At 49.0% G+C, this 23,739-nt stretch overlaps 1 protein-coding gene across 2 annotated transcripts in view; it reads left to right on the forward strand.

The window, feature by feature from the left end:
• Positions 1–19,486, forward strand: part of LAMB3 (laminin subunit beta 3) — a 318,725-nt gene extending 299,239 nt beyond the window's left edge. For both annotated transcript variants that reach the window (XM_085647191.1, XM_085647190.1), the window contains exons 21-23: positions 1,561–1,737; positions 3,622–3,775; positions 15,562–19,486. In XM_085647191.1, coding sequence (XP_085503317.1) covers positions 1,561–1,737; positions 3,622–3,775; positions 15,562–15,698 — 468 coding nt within the window. In that variant the 3' untranslated portion in view covers positions 15,699–19,486. The remainder of the gene's footprint in view (positions 1–1,560; positions 1,738–3,621; positions 3,776–15,561) is intronic.
• The last annotated feature ends 4,253 nt before the right edge of the window (positions 19,487–23,739 follow it).

The raw sequence follows: 23,739 nt of genomic DNA on the forward strand, positions 1-23,739 counted from the left end.
CACACTAGATTGTGGAGGCCCGCACCTCCATCCCAGCAGATGACTGATTGCAAATATTTGGAAATCTTTGCCTGTTTGGTGGGGCTCTCAATGGCTTCAGTGAATTGGTTATTGTGGTAAATGCGTAGTAGGCACAGCATAATCCTGTGTGGTAGCCATGTTTTCTGTCTCCCTTCCCTACCTATAAATACTTACCTTCACAATATTGTGGCAGTCAGTATTATGAAGTTGGTATTATGGCAGTACAATATTTTGTCACTAGATGTTGACCTATATTGCTATGATGATATGGTTCTAGATGTGGTCCATAAAAAAGTGAGGATAGTGTACATATTAACAGATTGCTAATTTACGTATTATAGAGTTGTTCAGTGACTGGATTAAAATGTATATTTTCAGGCACATGTTGCCACATGCCAACTGTGCAGGATACCTTAATATTGACAGAGAGCCTTCAAATGAATGCAACAGCAGCAAAATAACCTACGATGGCTTAAAACACGAAAATGGTGGGCATTGTTCTGTGCCTTGACTGCACAGATGTGACAATAGAGAGTTCAAAAATGTTTTGGTTCATCCCCAGTATTACATTTTGGGGTGAGAGTTGGGAGGGCAGATTTCTTTAAAAACTGACACATCAAGGCTGAATTTCCATTCAATATTAGTCAAAATAAGAAGACCGAGATAAGTGGTTGTGTTCGTGATTGAAGACTTCAGGAATGGTTATCAGTCTGCGGTCAATTTATTTTTATTTCTGTGGGTTCTTAAGAGTGGATTTTGTGATGAGGCAACACTTATTAGGTTGGATCTATTGAAGAAATATAATGCTCTTTTTCTTGTGATGGTGAGTTATAATCGCACTTACCTATTTGCTTGTGTTGCTTATTAGATATCAGCATCCTCGATGAAGTATATTTCCCCCTCAAAAAAATGGGAATAGGGAAAGGTATTCATGAAGTTCAGGTGATCACAAAAAAATTTAACATTAGCAGAATTCATTGTATTAAATAATGGTAAAATGAACCTCCTCTTGCTGACTTTTCAATAGACGCGGAAGTAGTGGAGTGCAGCACATCATGTCCGTCAATGTACCATCACTCCTTTGATCAAAGTCTCTCAGACAAGTTCGAAATGCACAATCTAAGGGGCATCCACCATCTTATGAGGACCTTCCATACTAAATGAAAAGTTGTTTCAGTCAGCGCCTGCACCCATATATTGATAGCACTCAATAGTCCAGCAAGGATGTCCATGATTCACAGGATGGGTTGTCATAAATGTAGGAACACACTTGCAGCTTATGGATAGGTCTGTCATTGTCTGGAGTGTGCAAGTTCAAAAACAGAGACAAGAAAGGTAGCCTTGCAGAACTCCACACTGAAGAACCTTCTTATTACAAGAGCAGGACTATGCCTATGTCTCCCAATCTTGTCACTTGAAAAGGCACCACAAGCAGTACAAGACATGCCTCATACGCATTTTGCGCTGCAAATCCATACTGTATCAGCAATTCACGACCAGTTGCTGCTTGAAGGATGACCATGCTCTCATTTTACTCAGATTCAGCTTGTGTTGACACCGTCCGAGAAGATTTTGAATGACTTAACTGGACGTATGCGTGGCTTTAATGAAAAAATCAATGGTCTACGTCTGGAGGCAAAACAGAACCAGCAAGAGGCGCGCCAGGCCCAGGAGGCCGCAGCGGAAGCCGGTGCTCAAGCAGGCAAGGCTCAGCAGGTAACAGGAGAAACTCGGTGTAAAGATTTGACATATTTACTTCTTTTAACCTGTGTTCCTATTTCAAAGATCTTTGTGTTTAGTCCTTGGTTGTGTTGCGTTTCGATGTTTTCTTCCATTAGCACCTCTTGGTGAAGGACTGTGCTACCCTGTAGATTGTTTATAAAATAACCGCACACACATTTCAGCTTTGTTAGCACTTAAGAAATATTGACCAATTGAGAGACCTCTCTGAAGCAGTAAATGACAAGTAACAGGTTCAGGGGAAGGGTGCAAGTCAAGGTCAAGTATTCCGCACAGTCTCTTACGCAAAAACACAGTTTGTGTGTCCGCTACTGACTGCCACGATTGCTGTTGTAAACCGTCTCCCACCTGGAATTGTACACTGCAAGGAGACGCTGTAAGTAATGGTGGCAGAGGATAAATGGGGAACTATTTTTAACCACTAGATATGTCTGCAGACTTAGCACGACTTCCGGATGCTATTTCTGCAAGGGCTAGCAGAGTAGACCTTGATATATAATCATGTCAAGCCTCGGCTACAGTCAGTAATCCTATTACCAGCAACTCATAATTAAATGTAAGTAATATTTGGTATAATTACACTGCTTGGCTTTTTTCACAGTGTAATTGATGGCATACAAAAAGTGTATGGGCGTGACACTCACAGAGACTGGAAGAAAAAGTAGTTAGGGGCATATCAGCAACACCCGGCGATAATTATCGCTCAGCGCTCTTAGCGTGAGGATAATTATCGCCGGGTAACGTGGATTTTTATCGCTGAGATAGCGTGCTATTAGCAGCGCTTATCTCAAAAGCAATAAAAATCCTAGCGCTAACTGCCTAACGTGAGATTATCGCTGGAAATCCAGCGATAATCTTACAAAATGTGGCGTTAGCTTGTTGATAGGGCCTCACAAACTTAGCCATGATATCCACCTTCCATAAGATATCATGGCTAAGTCAGTCCTGAAGCAGGCGTAAGGAAAGTAGCAATAACAGGGGTTATCGCTACTTTTCCTGCCGCTATGCTTCATAGCGTGGGGCTTGATGATAGGAGAAATGTCGCTTAGTGACATTTCTCCTGTCATGTTAGGTCAGGAACACCCACTTTGCATCTGATTAGAGATGGAAAGCTGGGCGTTAGGAATCCCCACGCTAAAGCAAGGTTTCACGCGTTAGCGTGGCCTTGCTAATTAGGCGATTCAATTATCGCTGCTTAGCTTGTAAATATGCCCCTTAGAGTCCTACACATAACACACACGAACCTGAGGCCAGCAACCTTTGAGAACTAGGGCTACAGCTCAGAACAGCAAGTAACTCTTTCGCAGGTGGGACACATTTACAGTCCTGAGGTGCAAATTGATCCACATGGAACCCAGTGCTGGGACACTCCGAAATGTATGAGATCATGTGATCTTAGCAATCAAATCCGCCATTTCCATCCCCCTTCCTGATAATCCAGGGTATCTATGGACTTCGGAGCCCTTAAACGTCTTCATGAAAACACATTCTTTCCTTTCACAGTTGTTATGATACGTCACTCTCCATTGTGGGTTTATGCACTATATAAAAGCTCAAAATAAATAAATAAATCTAACATTACCCAATTAATCACCCCTTCTGGCCTGTCCGATCGTCCTTAATTACCTTTCCTCTGACATTCCAATGACAATGGCTGCTGCACAGGGGCACAAGCACATCTCCAGTTCTCTCCTACCTTCAGTTCCCAAACCACAACACACAACAATTTGTAGCAATCCTGATTTTGCATAGCGTGTCCATTCTTATTCTGTGTGGCCTGTATTGTTTTCGGTTTGGCTATTGGATGGGCTATTGCTAAACACTCATGTATACCTTGACTGTTCTTTGGCCTTTTTTCAGGGCTTTGAGCTGGTAAAGCAGAAGTATGCCCTACTGAAGGGCAGAGTGGGACAGTCCCCAGACCTGGGGACAATCAGTGCCAGCATAAAGAGCGTACAGGCAGAAGCGGAAAGTCTCTTCCAGGACTCCATGAGCATGATGTCCAGGATGGAAGGTATGAGGACATTTTCCACTCATTCCTCACACCGTAATGTACCAATGGATCAGGGTTCGTTAAAGTCAGCTTGCCGTCCTGATGTAGAAAGATATCCGGAAATAGCAGTGGTGTTTGCTCTGCTGGGGTCAGCCATAACATCCAACTAATGTTATATCTACACAGCATGATATTTGGTTGCCTACAGGTGTGATGGACCATATGAGGATCTGTAGATTGTCCCAGAAGTTCACTTAATGGAAATGCATCCAGTGGATCCTGTAAGTACTGGTGATAGCAATTATCAGAAAAGATTAAAATATCATAGCTTAAGGCACAATTTCTTGCGTCTGGCACCAATTTAAAAAACGAAACAAATACCACCATAACATTTGCCTCCAGTTGTAAAACCAATTACTGCCTGTCACAATCTATGATTATGTGGGTGTTTAGTGATACCATAGCTGTGTCGTCCTAGCTATTCATTTGAGGTAACAAGAGTTATTTCGAGTTTTTGACCAGAGTTGGTTTTATTTTCAGCAGACTAAAAATCAAGTTACAAGCAAATATGATAAATGAATAGGGATTTCTAGCCCAATGGTGGCAGTTTTTTGCTATGTGGGTTTTAAAGGTAGCCCGGAATTAACCAGATCTCTAGTATCTGGTAATTTACTGAACCAGTACTGGTGTGATGGAATTTATAATTCCCTCTCCAGTATAAGACTTATAGGGTCAGATGTACAAAGCATTTTCAGGTCGCAAACGGCCCGATTCACTAAATCAAGCCATTTGCGAAGGGAAAAATGCTTTTTCAAATGTACAAAATGTGATTCAGTAACTTGCAACCAGATCACAATTTGCGTTCACGATTCGGTATTTGGAAGTGGCTTGTTTTGGGCGTCCTTTCCAGATACTGAATCGGTATGGTATGTATGACTGTTTTGCGACCGAATTCTGGTGGTCAAACAGTAATACTTTACCACCATTTAAAAAATGGTGGTAACCCATTAGCAAATGGGAAAGGGTCCCCTTCAGACCCCTTCCCCTTTGAATATAGTGAAAAATGCTTTTTAATGCAGGCAGTGCTCCCTCGATCCACTGCCTACTCTTAAAAAATGATACTTCGAAGTTTTTTTTTCTTTTTAAACACATCCCGTTTTCCTTTAAGGAAAACGGACTCCACACAAAAAAAAGAAAAATTGCTTTATTAAAAAGCACACAGACATGGTGGTCTGCTGACCTCAGCAGGCCATCATTCTGTGTGATGTCTGCGATCCCTAATGGGTTGCAAATTGCAGCCAACCTTATCAATATTCATGATGTAGGTCGATTTGTGACCTACTAGGAATTGCTGTTTGGAAATAAGAAGTTTCATACATTAGGAATACTGATTACCTAATTGTGATAATCGCAATAAGGAAATTGTTATTCCTAATCTTAGTTCATCTGGCCCATAGTTGCTGACTAGCAGTACCACAACTTGAATACGTTTGTCGCATGATCACAGCTAGTAGACTGAAGTGGCAATGGAAGACCAGAATATGTGGAAGAACTGTCTAATCTGTGATGCAAGAAAAGGCAAAGCAGGTGGTATAATGCAGCACATTTTGTGACAGTATTATTTCGCTATTTGAGCATAGGTTTAATGCCTGAATTCTGAGAGGAGACTAACCCTTTGGCAGAAGCCTACCACTGCAGGGCACTGTACAGATGTATAGAAGAAAATATTTTTCAATATTTTTACAAAGGAAGCGGTCCCAAAGGGACCCCATCCCATTTGCGAATGGGTTACCACCACTTTTGAAATAGTGGTGAAGTATTACTGTTTTGCGATCGGAATTCAGTCGCAAAACAGTAATACATACAATACCAATTTGGTACTTGTAAGGGACAAGTTACAGAATCACATTTGCATATTGTACATTAGAAAAAGCATTTTTCCTGTCACTGCGAATCTGGCCTCACGTCTTTATTTGTTTTTGTTTTTTTGCTTTTTTAAATAACTTTTTCTCTGTAGTACAAACATTTTTTATGGTTTGGGGGGTTGTATTTGCAAATAATGCAGTTGATGGCGGATTGTGTGGAAAGCCAATGATTATGTGGGAATGCTACAGTTGCAGAATTGCAGCATGCCAGTGGTACATGGCATGATTCCTGTTCACAGTGTGAAATCGCTTCCCATCCACAAATCAGGATCATTCCTGCTTCCAGACGATGGTCTCCCTTCAAAGCCCTGCCAGCTGAAAGGGGGAGCAGTGAACAACTTTGAATAATTAAATTCATTTGTATTTTTAATGGTGCTTTGACCGAACTTTTGTCGTTACGAAGCAATATAAATAACAGTTGAAAACCTTTCACAATTCAATGGGACTCGGTGGAAGCTTCTCTTACAAATATACACTTGTCGGTCAACCCGGTTGAATAGTGGAGCGGTAGCTCTCTTGAGTTGATGTTGTAGCGGTCTAGTTGATGACTAGCCTTATGACCCTAGCCCGGAAGGACCCTTGCACATTATATCACTCTCTGGCCAGGCGTGGCCAGAGAGCTTAAATAAAAGAGCTGGAGTCGCACAGGATTTCCGGCTCACATGAGCAAAGTAGTGTGTGGTTCCCATTAATTACTCTGCCTGTTCAGCGAGTTGAGCCTGCCGCGGCCCAACTCTACACTGGCGACGAGGGTGGGGGTCTCGATACGTGGCCCGACCCCACCGATATCCTGGCGGTGAGCTCCCGAAGACCGCATCACGTGGACCGAACGCTGTCTGGGACGCGCTGCACCGGGCACGTGCTGCTGCAGAGCCGAAAAGGTGAGATGCCCGTCAACCGGCGTATGCCTGCCCTTTGTACGCCTGAACAATGCGTGCAGTGCTGGTGCTCCCGGTTTGACCGATGGAGCTCGCGCGTCCTCAACGGAATGCGGGTGCGCGGCCCCGCCCCCTTTTCCTGCATTTGGTGCACAAAACACACTGTAAGGCCCGTATACCTGACACAGCAGGGAGACCCTAGCTCCCCACCTCCTTCATCGTCCCTGCAGGCCTTGAGCCGCCCTTCTCCACGCCATCACCAGGTGCCCCAGACTGGCCCCTGCTTTCCATCCACACCCCCGGAGGACAGAACTAAGGCACTAGAGGACACCATATAAGCCCACGGGCAGAGAGTGGAGGCAGTGCCAAAGGAGGCCCACACGGTGAGAAGGTGCAGCGTCACAGCAGGCCCACATTCTATCAGACGCCAGGTCCAACCAAGCAGCACCCGCAGCTCAGCAGGCAGCTCCTCAAGCAGCGGCCCCGGTGGTACTTCAGGTGGCTCCGCATTCTCAGATCGGCGCCCTACCCCCGTTCAGTGAGCTGATCGACCCAGCCACGGCGCCCCCCAGATGGACCGTCTGGATTGGCAGGTTGGACAATAATTTAATCGCCACAAGGGACACGGATGGGTCGGTGAAGCGATCGCTGCTACTAGACTTCGTGGGAGATGAGATATACAAACTGTTTGCGCACCTCCCTAATACAGGACCACCAACAGATTACGACGCAGCAGTGAGAGCCCTGAATGCCCATATCGACCCTCAGCTAAATCCCGATTACGAACGATTTAAGCTCAGACAAGCACGCCAGAGGGAAGGGGAATTGATGGATGCCTTCCACGCAAAACTGCGAGATTTGGCAAGTACGTGCACCGAAGATGACTAGGTCAAGGAGGTGTAAGCGCAAGTAATCCAAGGTTGCCGCAACAAAACCCTGCGGACCCTCATTCTCCGGCAGCCACACATATCTCTGGAGGACATCCTGGTTCTGGCACGATCACATGACCTATCGAAAGTGAGGGCGACAGCCATGGACGCCGCCCTGACCCAACAAGGGGGACAGCCAGCGACGGTAAAAACCGAGAAAGTAGACGCCATACGCCCACAACAGAGAGGTGCCCGAGGCCGATGGCCACCCAGAAACGCGCAGAAGTCATAGTGCAGACACTATGGAAAAGATGAGCACCCACCGGAGGAATGCCCAGCACGAGGCAAGGTATGCGTGAAATGTAATATCCCCAATATTTTCGCGAGCGTGTGCCGGGGAGGTATGAGGAACAAGGGAGCCCCAGGCCGAAGGCTACCGTTGAAGGCAGTTAGACACCTAACAGTGGAGGAACCGGAGACCCCGAAAGGGAACAGGCCACCAACACAGTGCAGGCAGTATCTCGAAGATTCAGCAACTGAAGAAGACGGAGAATGTTACCTGATCTCGTTTGCCAGCGACCTCAAGCGAAGACGACGACCCCAGCCGACATGCGCCATTGAGATTGCCGGATCCCCCGTAACAGCTCTCATTGACACGGGAGCGTCCGTGAATGTCATGGGGTGCTAGCAATACAAGAGGCTGAACCCGAGACTAGTGCTGTCGCCTTCCCAGTTGAAGATCTTCACGTACCGGAGCCGAACACCACTACCCTTGAAAGGCAAGATGACAGTCCAGGTGAAGTCACAAGACCACGAGGTCACCACGACGTTCCACGTGGTTGACCGGGAAGCGGATATCCTAGTAGAGAGCCACACCGCAGAAGATCTGGGCCTAGTGACCTTCGCTAATGCCGTGAGGACACTGCAGACTGAAGACATCCTTGAACTTTTTCCTCAACTATTCAAAGGCCTAGGAAGTATAAAGAGGCCGCCCATAAAGCTCCACATTGACAAGGCAGTGGCGCCTGTGGCACTACGGGACCGGCGAATACCGTTTCACCTACGACCGCTCGTAGAACAGGAATTGGACAAACTAGAGCAACAAGGTGTCATAGAGAAAGTAACCGGACTAACACCATGGGTGTCACCGATGGTGATAGCGGAGAAACCAAAACAGCAAGGGAAAATCCGGCTCTGCATTGATATGCGCATGCCCAACCAGGCCATAAAATGGGAGAGGCATCTCACACCTACCGTAGATGACATCATGGCAGACCTAAATGGCTCCCGGTGGTTTTCCAAATTGGATCTTAATGCCGGCTTTCCCCAACTAAAGCTAGCCGAAGAAAGTCGTTACATCACGACATTTTCAACTCATCTGGGACTCGGGCGTTATAAGAGGCTGAACTTCGGTATCTCCTCAGCGGCGGAGATATTTCAAAATGGAGTGAAGGAAGTTTTGTCAGGCCTCCAAGGAGTATTAAATGTCAGTGACAAGATATTGATCCACTCCGCAACAATTGAGGAACATCACCGTCACCTGCGAGCCACTCTCCAGCGCCTTGCTGATTATGGAGTAACCCTCCATAAGGACAAGTGCCAATTCTTCAAGAGATGCATTGGCTTCTTTGGCTACGTCTTCAGCCAGGAAGGCGTGAAGGTAGACCCCCAGAAGTCTCAGTCGATCCAACGTGCCCCGGCTCCTACGACCACCTCAGAAGTGCAAAGTTTCCTAGGAATGGCGACATACTGCGGGCGGTTCATACCCGACCTTGCCACCATCTCCGAACCCATGCGGGCGCTGACGAAAAAGGATGCCATGTGGGCGTGGGGCCAAAAGGAGGAAGAGGCATTTCGAAAAGTAAAGGCAGGATTGCAAGAGAAGGCGACCATGGCCTATTTCGATACCACCAAGCCAACTGAACTGTTAGTCGACGCCAGCCCCGTCGGCCTGGGGGCACTGATAACACAAGAGACAGAGCCAGGAAAGTGGGTCCCACTAGCCTTCGCGAGCAAGGCGCTCACACCCACCGAAGCCAGGTATTCTCAGATTGAGCGAGAAGCTCTCGCCATTAAGTGGGCGTGCAACCATTTTCATCTCTACCTCAGTGGGCATCCCTTCCAAGTCGTGACGGATCACCAACCGCTACTGTCACTATTCAAGGGTACCTCGCTACATCCACCACCCCTGATTGAATGCTGGGCCATACAGTTACAGCACTACCAACTAGATCTGGTGTACAGACCCAGAGCCAAGAACCCAGCAGATTTCCTCCTGCGGCACCCTTCAGGTCCCGCCGACAGCAACTCCGAACAGGAGCGACACACAGAAGACTACGTGAACATGATCTCCCAGTGGGCCTGTCCAAAGGCCCTCACCCTCGAAGAGATCAAGAGACACACGGAGACCGACGTTGTCCTTCAGCGAGTGGTGGATGCCCTGCGGAAAGGGTCGTGGGAACACTTTCTACACGACATCAGCGGATGGACCGAGACAGATCGAGCCCGGCTGGGGAAAGTCTGGAGAATCCGAGAGGAACTAAGTGCTGCTGACAGCGGAGAAGTACTAAGGGGATCACGAATCGTTGTACCGGCGGACCTTCAAGAGCGGGCGACTATCCTGGCACAAGAAGGTCACTAAGGAACCGGTAGGATGAAGTCCCGAATGAGGGAGAAAGTGTGGTTCCCCGGGCTGGAGGAAGCAGTCGAGACAGTTGTCCGGAACTGCAGAGCGTGCCAACTCACCAGTAACCCGGAAGCGCTAGTGCCGATTATAACCGAAGAACCTGCGCCATCCCCATGGTCATGGGTGAGCCTAGACTTTGGAAGCTTCCCCGATGGGAGAGTAACCATCATCATCATCGACAGCTATATAAAGTACCCCATCGTAGAAGTCCTCCCGTCAACAGCGTTCAACCATTTATAACCAGTCCTGGAAAAGACGTTTGCGCTATTTGGACTGCCACAGTGGTCAAGACAGACAACGGGCCCCCATTCCAAGGAGGGGAGTTCAAAGAACTCCTGACGCAGCTGGGAGTAAGACATCCCCGCATCACTCCTCAATGAACCCAAGCCAACGGCAAAGTGGAACGTTTCATGTGGACTCTAAACAAAGTGTTCCGCATCGCCCTGGCAGACCAGGTTGATCCCGAAGCAGCACTTCAGAGATTCCTGCGAGAATACAGAAGTACCCCACACTGCACCACCCAGAGGTCACCGTGTTCGCTGATGCTGGCAGGGCCCTGGAGAGACACCCTACCCATGGCTGACAACTGGGTGCCAGAGCCGTATGACCCAATGGACACGCAAGCTCGTAGGTCGGCAATCAACGACAAAGCCAACAAGCGGAGGAAGGCCCGTCCTAGAATGATCCTGCCAGGGTGTACCGTGCTATTGAGAAATCGCCGGAGCGGAGGCAAGTTCTGCACTGCATATGAGCCCGGTCTTTGGACTGTCACGAAAACCCGAGGGACCACTGTCACAGCGATAAAAGGGGGAGAGACCATTACCCGGAACGTATCATAGTTCAAGAAGGTCCAGGCTCCTGCGACCAATGTGTGTGTCAGAGACCAGCAAGCAGACAGCGACACTTCCCACGGGCAGTCTCTCCTCCGTCCAGTCAGAGAAAGTGGAATTAACCCAACGACAACCCCTCCGACTCCCGAAGGTGAACCAACACCCAGTTCGTAAGGCACCGAAGCAACCGGCCCAGCAGTCAGCCAAAGAGTGAGACAACAGCGATAACCCGAGGCCGAGCCAGAGACTTGCAGAGTTTGCATGTTGAGTTTTGTGAAGAATTTAGTTAAAGTCTGATTTGGGATGGGATGTAGTGGTCTAGTTGTTGACTAACCCTGTGACCCTAGCCCGGAAGGACCCTTGCACATTCAATCAATCAATCAATGCATTTGTAGAGCGCGCTACTCACCCGTGAGGGTCTCAAGGCGCTGAAGGGAGGGGGGTGCTGCTGTTGCTCGAATAACCAGGTCTTGAGGTGTTTCCTGAAGGTCAGATGGTCCTGGGTCAGTCATAGGTGTGCGGGGAGGGAGTTCCATGTCTTGGCTGCCAGGTAGGAGAACGATCTTCCTCCGGTGGTGGTTTTGCGAATCCAAGGGACGGTGGCGAGGGCGAGGCTGGTGGAGTGGAGCTGGCGGGTGGGGGTGTAGAACGAAAGGTGGTTGTTGAGGTATTCGGGCCCATGTTGTGGAGCGCTTTGTGTGCGTGGGTGAGCAGCCTGAACGGGATCCTCTTGTTGACGGGGAGCCAGTGCAGGTTTCTCAGGTGGGTGGATATGTGGCTGTGGCGAGGGATGTCGAGGATGAGTCGTGCGGAGGTGTTCTGTATGCGCTGAAGACGTTTCTGAAGTTTGGCTGTGGTTCCTGCGTATAGGGCATTCCCATAGTCCAGTCGGCTGGTGACGAGGGCCTGGGTGACCCATCTTTCTGGTCTTGGTGGGGATCCACCGGAAGATCTTTCAGAGCATGCGCAGGGTGTTGAAACATGAGGATGAGACTGCGTTGACTTGCTTGGTCATCGTGAGGGAGGAGTCCAGGATGAATCCCAGGTTGCGTGCGTGGTCCGTGGGTGTCGGTGCGGTGCCCAGCGTCGTGGGCCACCAAGAGTCGTCCCAGGCGGATGGGGATTGTCCGAGGATGAGGACCTCCGTTTTGTCCGAGTTGAGCTTCAGACGGCTGTGCTTCATCCATTCTGCGACATCTTTCATTCCGCCCTGGAGGTTGGTTTTGGCAGTGGCTGGGTCTTTGGTGAGGGAGAGTATCAGTTGGGTGTCGTCGGCGTATGATGTTGATGTTGTGTTTGCGTGCGATGTTGGCGAGGGGGCTCATGTAGATATTGAAGAGGGTTGGGCTGAGTGTGGAGCCTTGGGGTACGCCGCAGATGATCTTGGTGGCCGCGGAGCGGAAGGGAGGGAGGCGGACTCTCTGGGTTCTGTTGGAGAGGAACGATGTGATCCAATCCAGGGCCTTTCCTCGGATCCCAGTGTTGTAGAGGCGGGTTATTAGGGTGCGGTGGCAGACGGTATCGAAGGCTGCCGAGAGGTCCAGGAGGATGAGAGCGGCTGTCTCTCCGTTGTCCATCAGGGTCCTGATGTCATCGGTGGCTGCGATGAGGGCGGTCTCGGTGCTGTGGTTGGCTCGAAATCCGGACTGGGATGGGTCGAGCGAGTTGTTTGCTTCGAGGAATGCAGTCAGCTGTTCATTGACGGTCTTCTCGATGACTTTAGCCGGGAAGGGGAGAAGAGAGATGGGGCGGAAGTTCTTGAGGTCTTTGGGGTCCGCTGTGGGTTTCTTCAGAAGGGCGTTGATTTCTGCGTGTTTCCAGCTTTCAGGGATGATGGCTGACGTGAAGGAGCTGTTTATGATGTCCCGGAGGTGGGGTGCGATGATGGTGTCGGCTTTGTTGAAGATATAATGAGGGCATGGGTCGGAGGGGGAGCCGGAGTGGATGGTGTTCATGACGTGGGTGGTGTCTTCAGTGCTGATGGGGGTCCATGCGCTGAGGGTGGTGGGGGTCGTTGGTTTGGTTGCTGGAGGCAGAGTTTGGGATCCGAAACTGTTGTGTATATCTGCGATCTTGCGGTGAAAGAATGTGGCGAGTGAGTTGCAGAGGTCTTGTGACGGTGTGATGTCGTTTTTGCTGGCGCGGGGGTTGGAGAGCTCTTTGACGATGCTGAAGAGTTCCTTGCTGTTGTGGGTGTTGTTGTCCAGCCGCTCTTTGAACGATGTCCTTTTGGTGGTGCAGATCATCTGGTGGTATTCGCGGGTGGCGCTCTTGAGGGCTGTCATGGTTTCTGATGTCCGTTTGTGGCGCCAGGCTTTTTCGAGGGTTCGGCATGATTTCTTTGCGACTTTGAGGGCGTCTGTGAACCATGAGGTTTTTCTGTTGCCCGTGTTGCCTGGGGGTTTTCTCAGTGGGGCAAGGCCGTCGGCGCAGTTGGTGATCCACTGTGCGAGATTGTGTGCTGCATCGTTGGTGTCAGGGGTGTTGATAGGTGGGTTCTGGCTTAGCGATGTGGTCAGCTGGTCTGTCCAGCATCTGCAGGGGTTCTGTGGCGTGTGGTGGTGGGATCTGGTCTTCTTGAAGGTGAAGTGGATGCAGCTGTGGTCGGTCCAGTGTAGTCCGGTGGAGTGGCTGAAGGAGACGTGGTTGCTGGCGGAGAAGATGGGGTCGAGCTTGTGGCTCGCGAGGTGGGTGGGCGTGTCCACCAGTTGCTTGAGTCCGAGGTTGGCGAAGTTGTCAAGCAGGGTGGTGGTGTTGCTGCCGTTGTTTTTCTCCAGGTGGAAGTTCAGGTCCCCTAGGAGGATGTACTCTGGTGAGGCTAGGGCGTGCGGGCTGATGATTTCGCTGAATTGTGTCCGTGGGCCCGGGGGTCTGTAGATGAGCGTTCCTCTGAGGGTGGTCTGGGGGTCGGTGTGGATCTGGAAGTGTAGGTGTTCGGCGGCGGTGAGAGGGTCTTCGGCGTTGGTCGTGACGCTGATGGTGTTCCTGTAGATGATGGCGATTCCCCTTCCAGTTTTGTTGACGCGGTCTTTCCGGGTGATTTTGTAGCCGTCCGGGATGGCTATGGCGATGTCGGGGGCCGAGGAGGCGTTCATCCAGGTTTCCGTGAGGAAGGCGACGTCTGGTACTGTTGTATCAAGGAGTTCCCAGAGTTCGATGGCGTGTTTGTGGACGGAGCGAGTGTTGAGGAGGATGCACTTGAGGTGGTTGTTGTTATTGTTGCTGTGTTCGGTGGGCGGGGTGCAGGTTCGGAGGCAGGTGAATTTGCAGGCTTGGCAGGTGAAGGGTCCATGGGTGCGCTTCGGGGTGGCTTGGTGGCAGGCGGCAGGTCGTCCGGTGTTGAGTGCGATGAGGGCGGCGGTGTCGTATCTCAGTCGGGGTTCCTGGCGACGGCAGGAACCAGGGGTACTGGCGCTGGGCGCGGTCCGGGCACGGACAGGCGCAGACGGGCTTGCCTTAGGCGCGCCGGCTGCGCGCGGCCTCCATATGAAGGGCAGAGGGAGGGAGGAGCAGCTGGGAGGCAGGAGCGGGGCAGCGAATGGGAGGCAGGGGGCGGGGCCGCGGGGACGCAGCGGCGGGAAACAGAGTCAGGGGGCACAAAGGAAAACGGGCAACGGGGGTTGCAAAAACACAGGGGCAAAGAGCAACGACAGTAACAATGCCAACAGGGAGAGCGGGGGTACAGAAATCAAAAATGGAAATGAGGCAAAGGGTGACAAAAGAGCACAACAGTAACAACGCAAACAGGGAGAGCGGGGGTACAGAAATCAAGAATGGAAAGGGGGCAAGGGCGACCAGCAGGAATACCAGCGATGCGGGCGAAGCCCGGGTGGCAGAGCAGCGTGCACCGGTCACACAGGGGGCTGCGCGGCGGTGAGGGGAGCGACCTGCCTGGGGACAGGGTAAAAGGTCGCACATTGTATCACTCTCTGGCCAGGCGTGGCCAGAGAGCTTAAATAAACGAGCCGGAGTCGCACAGGACTTTCGGCTCACATGAGCAAAGTAGTGTGTGGTTCCCATTAATTACTCTGCCTGTTCAGCGAGTTGAGCCTGCCACAGATGTCACTTTTCCATAGGCTCCACTCCCACACAGTGGCGTAGCTAGGCCTTGTGCCGCCCGTGTTGGTCCCTGCTTTTGCCGACTCTGGCGGCCAAATGTAAGAGGGGGAGCGGGCATTTCCAGCGTTTGCTGCCATATGGCTGCAGGTAAGAGCGGGCGTGGGCAGGGGAGGGAGGCCACCGCCCCCAAAACTCGTGAGACCCGGGGTGGGCCGCCAGCTACATCCCTGCTCCTACAATTAAATTAAAGATTGAAGTCACAGTGGGAAGGTTGAATGTATGTCTGCAGTGTGCAAGATAGCTCACCCTCTGCAAGGATATACTGTCCAATCAGGAAACTGGAAAATGTAGCAGGTGCTCGGTACCTCTAAAAGAAGCCTGATAGGGCAAAGGAATACCACCCTTCAGGACTGCAGAAGATCACGGATCGTGAGACATATGTGCTTGCCAGTAGAATTTCATGTGCGTAATTTGTACTAATCGAATTTGCCCCCGCATCCTCTTCCACCATGTTTACCTTCCATTTATTTATTTATTCATTTTATTTTATTCATTTTCAGAAATCGAGACAGAACTACAAGAAGGGAGTGAAGCGTTAATGGCTAAATCGGCTAGACTGACCGGCCTGGAGGAGAGGGCCATTGGCCTCAGAGACTACATCAGCCAACGAGTGGAATTTTACACAACCTGCAAATAGAGATACTATGAACGCTCCGTTCTTCGCGCGTCACAGCATTGTTTTCCTGCCATTAAGAAGCCTGGAGTGCCTACTTATCCCCGTTTCCCAGCTCAACGTGTTGTTTTCCTTCTTAGCATGCTGCACGTGCTCCTACGTCTTGTCAGTTAGGATTGAGGTGAAAGAATGGAGCTCTGAGCCGAGAGGAAGGCCAAGAAACAAAAGAGGGGAACGCTGTAAAAAGTACAAATATAGAGAAAAGAGAGTATAAGAAAAGTGGAGAATCCTGAGAGCAAAAACAGGCGAAGAAGGGGTTTAGTTAGAAGAGGATGAAACTAATTGAGTGAGAATAGGAGAAAAACTAGGAGAGGGACAAAATTAAATTCAAAGAGAAAAGTGAGGGGACAAAAGAAGAAATAAATAGATGGAAAATGAGATTAAGAAAGCAACGCACAGGGTAAGACAAAGGGAGAAACAATAAGAAAAGGTAGAGCAATGCAAGATTAAGGAGGAAAAAGAGAGAGATTTAATGTACATAATAATAATATTTACGTATTTATATAGTGCTTACTGCTACAGGCTCGTGCCTCTAGACACTGAAGATAACACATGTTTATATTATCCTAATAACTGATGCTCATTGTAGTACCCTGTGATCAATCTCAGGTTGATGGGACGTGCCAAGACTTGAATTTGTGATGTTTGATGATCCACTAAGTGAACTAAGGCTCAGTGATTAGGCCAAAGTTTTGTGATTTTTTTTTTTGCTTCCAGAATACAGACAAAAGTTAGGCCTGGTAGCTGGTCCATGGACTAAAATCACCATCACAATTTGCACTAACAATATCCTCATAGGTGCCAAAGTAAGAAAGTGCACAACACTAGATATCCCCTATCGGGTTTCAGGATGACTCCTCCGAGAAAGGGTTGAAGAACACTAGCAGGGCACTTTCCTTAATGCTTTACTGAGTCTGATATACAATTTCAGTGCAATCAACATGGCATCGCTAGCGGCATGGGTCAGATGGGAGCCAATGATCCGGGGTCTTAGGTGGCCGAACAGCTGGGAAGACCGCATCTCATTGTATGCAGACGATGTCCTATTATGTTTGACTTCACCCAGGCGATCCATTCTAGTGTTACTGAATATATGTGACCAGTTCGGCCGAGCGTCTGGATATACAATAAACTGGTCCAAGTCGGTGCTCTTTGTGCTTCGGGGCCCACCACCACAGCTCCCTGGGGACTGTCCTTTACAGATCACGGATGGCGCCTTTAAGTATCTGGGGGTGTATGTCACGGCTGATCCGGATGATTTTCTAAAAAGAAATCTACTGCCCCCACTGGAGCGCTTAAGGAGGGATGCAGCTCACTGGGGGACATTGCCCTTGACACTGCTAGGGAAGGCGGCGCTATTCAAAATGATGGCGCTGCCTCGGTTTCTGTACGCCCTAGAAAATACACCTTATCCCGTACCGGCTGACTACTTCAAAAAGATAGAGGCCCAGGTCTCCGGACTGCTGTGGGGGAACAGGCCGGCGCGAATAGCGCAGCGTAAATTGACCAAAGGGTGGTACGATGGTGGCATTGCACTCCCCGACATAAAGCTATATTATTGGGCGGCCCAATTGAAAGTAATCAACCAATGGATACACGCCCCGCAGGCAGATCCCGCTTTCAAGGCAGACAGGCATGGGCTAGGAAATGAGGGCATGATGTCTGCGCTATGTAATAGAAGACGAGCACCGGCGGTGATAGGACCCACCAAACAGACGGTCAATCTGAGGTATGAGGCACATGCCAAACTGGGCTGGAAAGGAAAGATAACCCATTTAACCCCCTTATGGGAAACACAACGTCTGGGCGGCCTAAAACAGTGCAAAGGATTCGACAAATGGGATGCCATTGGCATTTCCACGGTGGGGGACCTATGGCACAAGGGGGAAGTGATACCCTTTGAGCGCCTTCGGACGCAGTATGACTTAGTACCATCAGAGCTTTTTCGATACCTGCAAATCACACATGCATTGTGGGCTGTCCTGCTGGCCGGCGCTGAGGTTCCGGAGGCCACCCCCCTGGAGGACAGGCTGTTGACGGACTACATGCCGAAGCGGGCGACCTCCTTGACCTATCGTAAACTAATAAATAATTTACCCGACCCGCATGTAGCGCTCAGGGAGAGGTGGTCCCGGGATGTGGGAGACTTTGACGAATTCGAATGGAGGGAGGCGCTGGCATCACCGCAAGAGGTGGGAATACCCTCCACACTTAAGTTAGTGCAACTTAAAATCCTACACAGAGTCTACTACACGAGACAAACTCTTCACACGATAGGGTCGGCGCCGCACCCATACTGCTTGAGGCGTTGTGGGGAGGTGGGTACATTCTTTCATACGGTCTGGGAGTGTGCTAAGATCAGGGACTATTGGGTAAAAGTAATGAGGACCATATCGCAGGCGGTGGAGGTATCATTGATGCTGGAGCCCAGAGGATGCTTGCTAAATGTTTGGGAACCAAACGACCTCACGCGCCCATTGCAAGAATGGGCCACGTTGGGGATGTTAGTAGCAAAGCGCAACATCGCACACACAGAAATGGGGCGCAATAGTGTCACCAACGCTGACTACATGGTGTAGAGATCTGGACACTGGTATGGTGGCCAAGAGGGCAGTTTTCATCCATCGAGGATGTCCCAAAAAATGGAGCAGAGTGTGGGGGGCGTAGAATAAGTTCAGGGGATTTATCTGTGAGCCTCTGGGGGAAGACTCTGAAGATGGGAGCGAGGGAAAGGCTGAAGTTTGAGGGAGGGGACGTTGTTCACAATTGGGATGTCTGTAAAATCCCCGTGCGGTTGCCTGGAAAAACAAAGATGTCTGGATATACTGTCATTATGTACTGTTTTTTAAGCTTGTGCCAAATTTCATATACAATAAAAAGTGTTTTAAAAAAACAAAAACAAAAACAATCACTCCCTCACTCAGTAACTTACCAGTTGACTCACATGCTCACTTAGGGCCAGATGCACAAAGCATACTCAGAATGTTGAAAAAATATTTTTTAGACATCGATGATGGCTGCATTCCAACTCGTCGTTTTTGGCAGGTCTCTGTCTAGAGTGGCAGAGTGGCCACACATGGTGGACTGGCATGCTGCCTGAGCAATCCCCAATGGCTGAGATTAATTCAATCATTTCTTGCATCATCTTGGTGATTGTTGAAAGCCACACTTTAAGCATCGCTTTTGCCTTGTTCATCCTGGCATACATATAGAACTACTTATAACTGTGTGGAAAGCATATTGAATATATGTAGCTGCCAGCTGAGTAACTTTATGGAGCTCGATGTATTTGGAGGAAATTCTGCATTTGTAGTTCACATTTTTTAATAGAAAATTTTACAGATTCATGCTTGTGAGTCAAAATACAGAATTTTTAATGAAGTTCACCTTTTCAGTGATTAGGTATTACAAAGAAAAGTATGTGTTGCTACAGCCCATAGATCCGGATTTGATGAGCTAATACATGCAAACTGCCTCTATGCATGCTCGTGTCTCCATGTGTTGCCACACTAAAGCCAGACATATTGACTTGCCATCGGTTGTGTAGTTTTAAACAGCTGGATTCTGTGTCCTCTTGCATGTGCGTGTGTCAAACATATATGAGTACATGTATGTGCCCCTCACACACGATTCTTGATTAAAAAAAAATATATATATATATTTTAAAGCAGCACCGAAGTGAATAACAACACAAAAAGGAGTGTATTGTGTACACAGTGCATTTATGCAATAAAGAAATTCATGTGCCATGATTCAGTGTATTTTTGAGATGGAAGCCAGACTCTCTCGAATTTCAATGCAAGCACTCCTTACAAAGTGGAACAATACATCAAATGGCCAAAACAATGAGGTGAGAGAGAATTACTTCTCTGTGGAGGCCATGCCCACTCTGTAAATTTTATTGACTTGTAGATATTGCAGACTGCTTCACTGCCAAGCCAGACATAAAAATAAAAATAACTTTTATCAATAAAGGTTAAATGAATTAAACGTATCATTGTATTATTATGACACAGAGAGATTCTTCCTTGCACACAAAATGTCATTGAACGTTCAGACTCTTCTCCACGGTTAGTTTACCTAGATGAAAATCATGAATACCTTCTTTCCACCTCTCTGAATCTTATGATATAATAATGTTTCAGCGGCCAATCAAAATCCTATTTCCACAGCATTTACTGCTGCTGCTGCTTTTGATTCCCTACCAGTCTAATAACTGTCAACCAGATGGGCCAGGGAGGCGGAAATTACCTCTCCACCAAGTGCAACCTGTATCAGGATACAGGATCAGAGAGATCTAAGAAGAGAGGAGTCATCTCCATCGAAACAGTCCTAACTGATACCTTCCTGCACCTCCTGACTGGCTGAACTCGGGAATACGGAAGATGCGAAAAGACACGCCGTGCTTGTGCCCGTCCGTCCGCCCGCCTGCCTCACCCCTCGCTCGGCATGTTGAAGGAACGAGGAATTATGGTTCTTGCTCCTGCTACTAATTCTGTGCTAAATTCTGGTGGTATCTCAGGTCCCACACTGTCTTAACTCACTGCCAATTTTAGTGATGGAGGTAGGCTGGATTACCATTCCATGAATCATTTTGGGAAATAAGGCCGAGTGTCTCTTTCAGGAGGCCGGTGTGCCGCTACTGTGTCAGTTCACAGCGAGCCGGAAAGAGCATGACATGTGGCAGAGCTTGCACACAGCCCTCTAAGTACTTAAAAGCTCAGAATGTTTGGTGTGGTAAGGAAGAAAAATAGGGGAAATACAGCCTCTGAGGAAGTATAACACAGGGGAAGGCGATGAACCTTGGTGGAAGGCAAGGGTGGAGGCCGCGGCAGCAACATCAACAGAAGAATACCGAAAGGAAAGTAAAACTATCTAGTCAGGAGTGAGTAGAGGTGAGTGCTCTATAGCACTGCACAGTTTCCTGCTATACTGTTAAATAACCAGGAACTGGGCATAAAGATTGTTTGACAAGTGGGGCAGTGTATAGAAAATAGCCCGCTGAGAAATGGGTCACTACACACTAGAAAACAACTAATGGCTCCCACCAGAGTCAAAGGGTGGCAAGGTCAGTGCCCAAACTTTTGGAAATGCAAGGGTAAAGTGGCAGAGATGGAGATCTCAATTAACAATCCTATATATGGTACTATGGATGGTAGCCCCACGAAAAAAATAAAATCGAGAAAGAAATGAGGAAGTGGATACATAGGAGGCCCTCGTCGAGTGAAGTCGTTGGTCAGTCAGCAACAAAATGTGTGAAAGACTCTGGGGCATATTCTCAAGGATCTATCTCCGAGGTATCAGCACTTTATCTCAGCCAAAGTCACGATAAATTCATTGCCCCATTCACAAACTGGTGCTAACAGCCGATACTACCAGTTTACCTGCGATAGCATCCGCAAAAAACATCGCCACGGATGACCCCGACAACTATCGCTAATGAGATGCAGAGTTGGCGTTCTCGAGCAAAAAGCAGTGACAACACCACACCTCAACATTCTCAACAACCAGCCAGAACAGGCAATAAGGCGTGCTAGCAACAGGAAACTAACACCTGCTCTGACCTGGTGCAAAGTCAGACTACAAACTGCACCAGAAAACGGAGCCCAGCCCAGAGCCACACCAGAAGAACAACAGATGCCATGGAGCCAACGATCATGCAGCTCGGACCCCCAAGAGGGCCACAACACCAACCCTGGACCAACCCATACCCCCTCCCCCCCCCGGGCCCTACCCCGGGCAACCCCCATCTCCCCCGGACCTAGAGATTGCACATCAATGTCACAAAATCATGACCAAAATCATTTGCTTGATGCCGCAAAATCACAACAACTAACAGTCATGTGAGTACAGAAAAAGCAGAATCAATCATTCACCATTGAAAGTCCAAACAAAATATCACAATCAAATTTGTCTCCAAACAACTATTTGGAAGAGTCATTGCGGGTCATCCCTGGACAATCTGTAAGTGACAGCCTGTAAGACATTATCCAAGATAAGAAGGTGTGTCAGGCACTCATCAAAGGACAGATAGAGAGAGAAAAAGAGAGAGAGAGAGAAAGACTGAACAAGGAGCGCAAGGACAATCTGGCCCTTGGCTCATACATGCCAACTGTTGCGTGCGTTTTGAAATGGGTGCACCCTAAATCTAAGGCCTGGCATCAATTCCAGTGCGAAGACCACATCACATTTCAGAAATGCAAGCAGTAGTCAGACTAAAATTAGGCATGAAAGCTCCTTTGTCTCAATACACAAGGCGGAAGGACATCCGAACCTCCGACCTTGGTCTTCAATGCGCCCGGCACCCCCTGAGTGGGATACCACACCAGACTCTGATGACTCCCACACCATGAACTGCGCTAATGAAAGACCAACGTGTCCACACCCCACACACACATGTCCCTGCTCGAGCTACACCTTCATGGGATGCCCCTGACACATTGGTAAAAAACAACCCATACATCCAAACGTTGAACACACATATTGTTCCGAGCTGTGGTATATCGTCCACAGAACTGCCGCCCGTCTGAGGAATGCCGGTGGTACGAGACCAACAGACGCAATGGCAGGCAATCCCGGCCACATGCACAACCCCTGTCATGTGGAACTGTACCGTGCACGCATGCTGCATCTGTTGGGAGCTCTGCCAATGGCAGTTTTACGAATCAATTACTGTCTGAGTTTCCGGCTTGCGTACGTCACATGCATCCAGCCCTGGTTCCACTGTCGATCATGCATGTTCGAGTGGCCCATGGAGGTCTGCTTATCAAACACAACAGTAGCTGAACTGAATTATGATGTGTGTGCGCCCCCTGTTGGCCCATGAACAGGAGTGAAACCAGGATACCCGTGCATGGGATGCCTTGATATGTGGCATCTGTGCGGGCAGTAGTGGATGAGAGATTGCACAAGTCATCGTGTGCAGTGACCACATCGAGGCGCTCCCCTATTGGGCTGTGTTGCGGATTGATGAAACTGTGTGGACAGAGCACATCTTTCCCGACCAGTTAATGGATTGGCTCTCACTCGTGTTCCTTGAACTCGAGAACGACGTACTTCTGGAACTGATTGCCTATGAAGCTGCGCTCGCATTCATGGACGAATAACTACCTTCCTGCAGCCACAACTGATTGACACCCAGAGCACAGGTCCCAACACCGTTTTGCATCGTGGACATAACCCAGAGCAACAGTGGACATGTCTGCATTCGCCCGGACTCAGCATGCATGTGCGTGCACCTACGCATGCTGTCACACACCTGTGCAAGGTGATGCATGGGCGGAGATGCACAGCGTCGTTTGGCAAAATTCCCAAATCTGACATACTGCTGGAGGGAGACTACACACATGGCAATGTAGCACGACATGTGACCGTGTTGGTCCATTTCACCTGCTCACTGTCATCATAGTACACAGTCGGCGCAGTCCGGTGGTACAGCTCCATGCAGATCCCATGGGCTGTGAGTCGTGTCCCCTGACACGGGGCAATGAGCAGACGCCAAACATCACATGACTCGACCAGCAAGGCAAGGTGGGCTGAGACCGTTGCCATCAGTAAGGATATGTGTTCATTTTTGCCTCCCCATTTCTTGCACCTCTACACGTTCCCATTCTGCCTGTAAGTGGCTTAAGCATTTGTCTGCCTGTTGTGGCCCATTCTTTTCCCGTACTGACACGCACATGCTAATAAAGTCTATGCAACTTCACCAGTGTATAACTGTGATCAGTGTTGATTAATATGACAAATCCTGTGCCTCAATGAGCATTGTCCATACACAGGGAGGGACAGACTGCCACATGTACATTGGTTGTGAATCCCTATTGGCAGCTCCACCTCTGTGAGCCAGACATTGTGTTTGGGATAGTTGCTGGTAGACATTTGCTCTTACGTGTCTTAAGCAATGTGAGTATGGTGTCCAACTTCTTGCCATGTGGATCAATGTGATATATTAAAACAGACTGTGTCCATACTGATGTGTGTGAGTAGGTCATGCAAAGAGATGTTC

Source organism: Triturus cristatus, chromosome 3_2 (genome assembly GCF_964204655.1).
Source record: "Triturus cristatus chromosome 3_2, aTriCri1.1, whole genome shotgun sequence".
NCBI classification, from domain to species: Eukaryota; Metazoa; Chordata; class Amphibia; order Caudata; family Salamandridae; genus Triturus; species Triturus cristatus.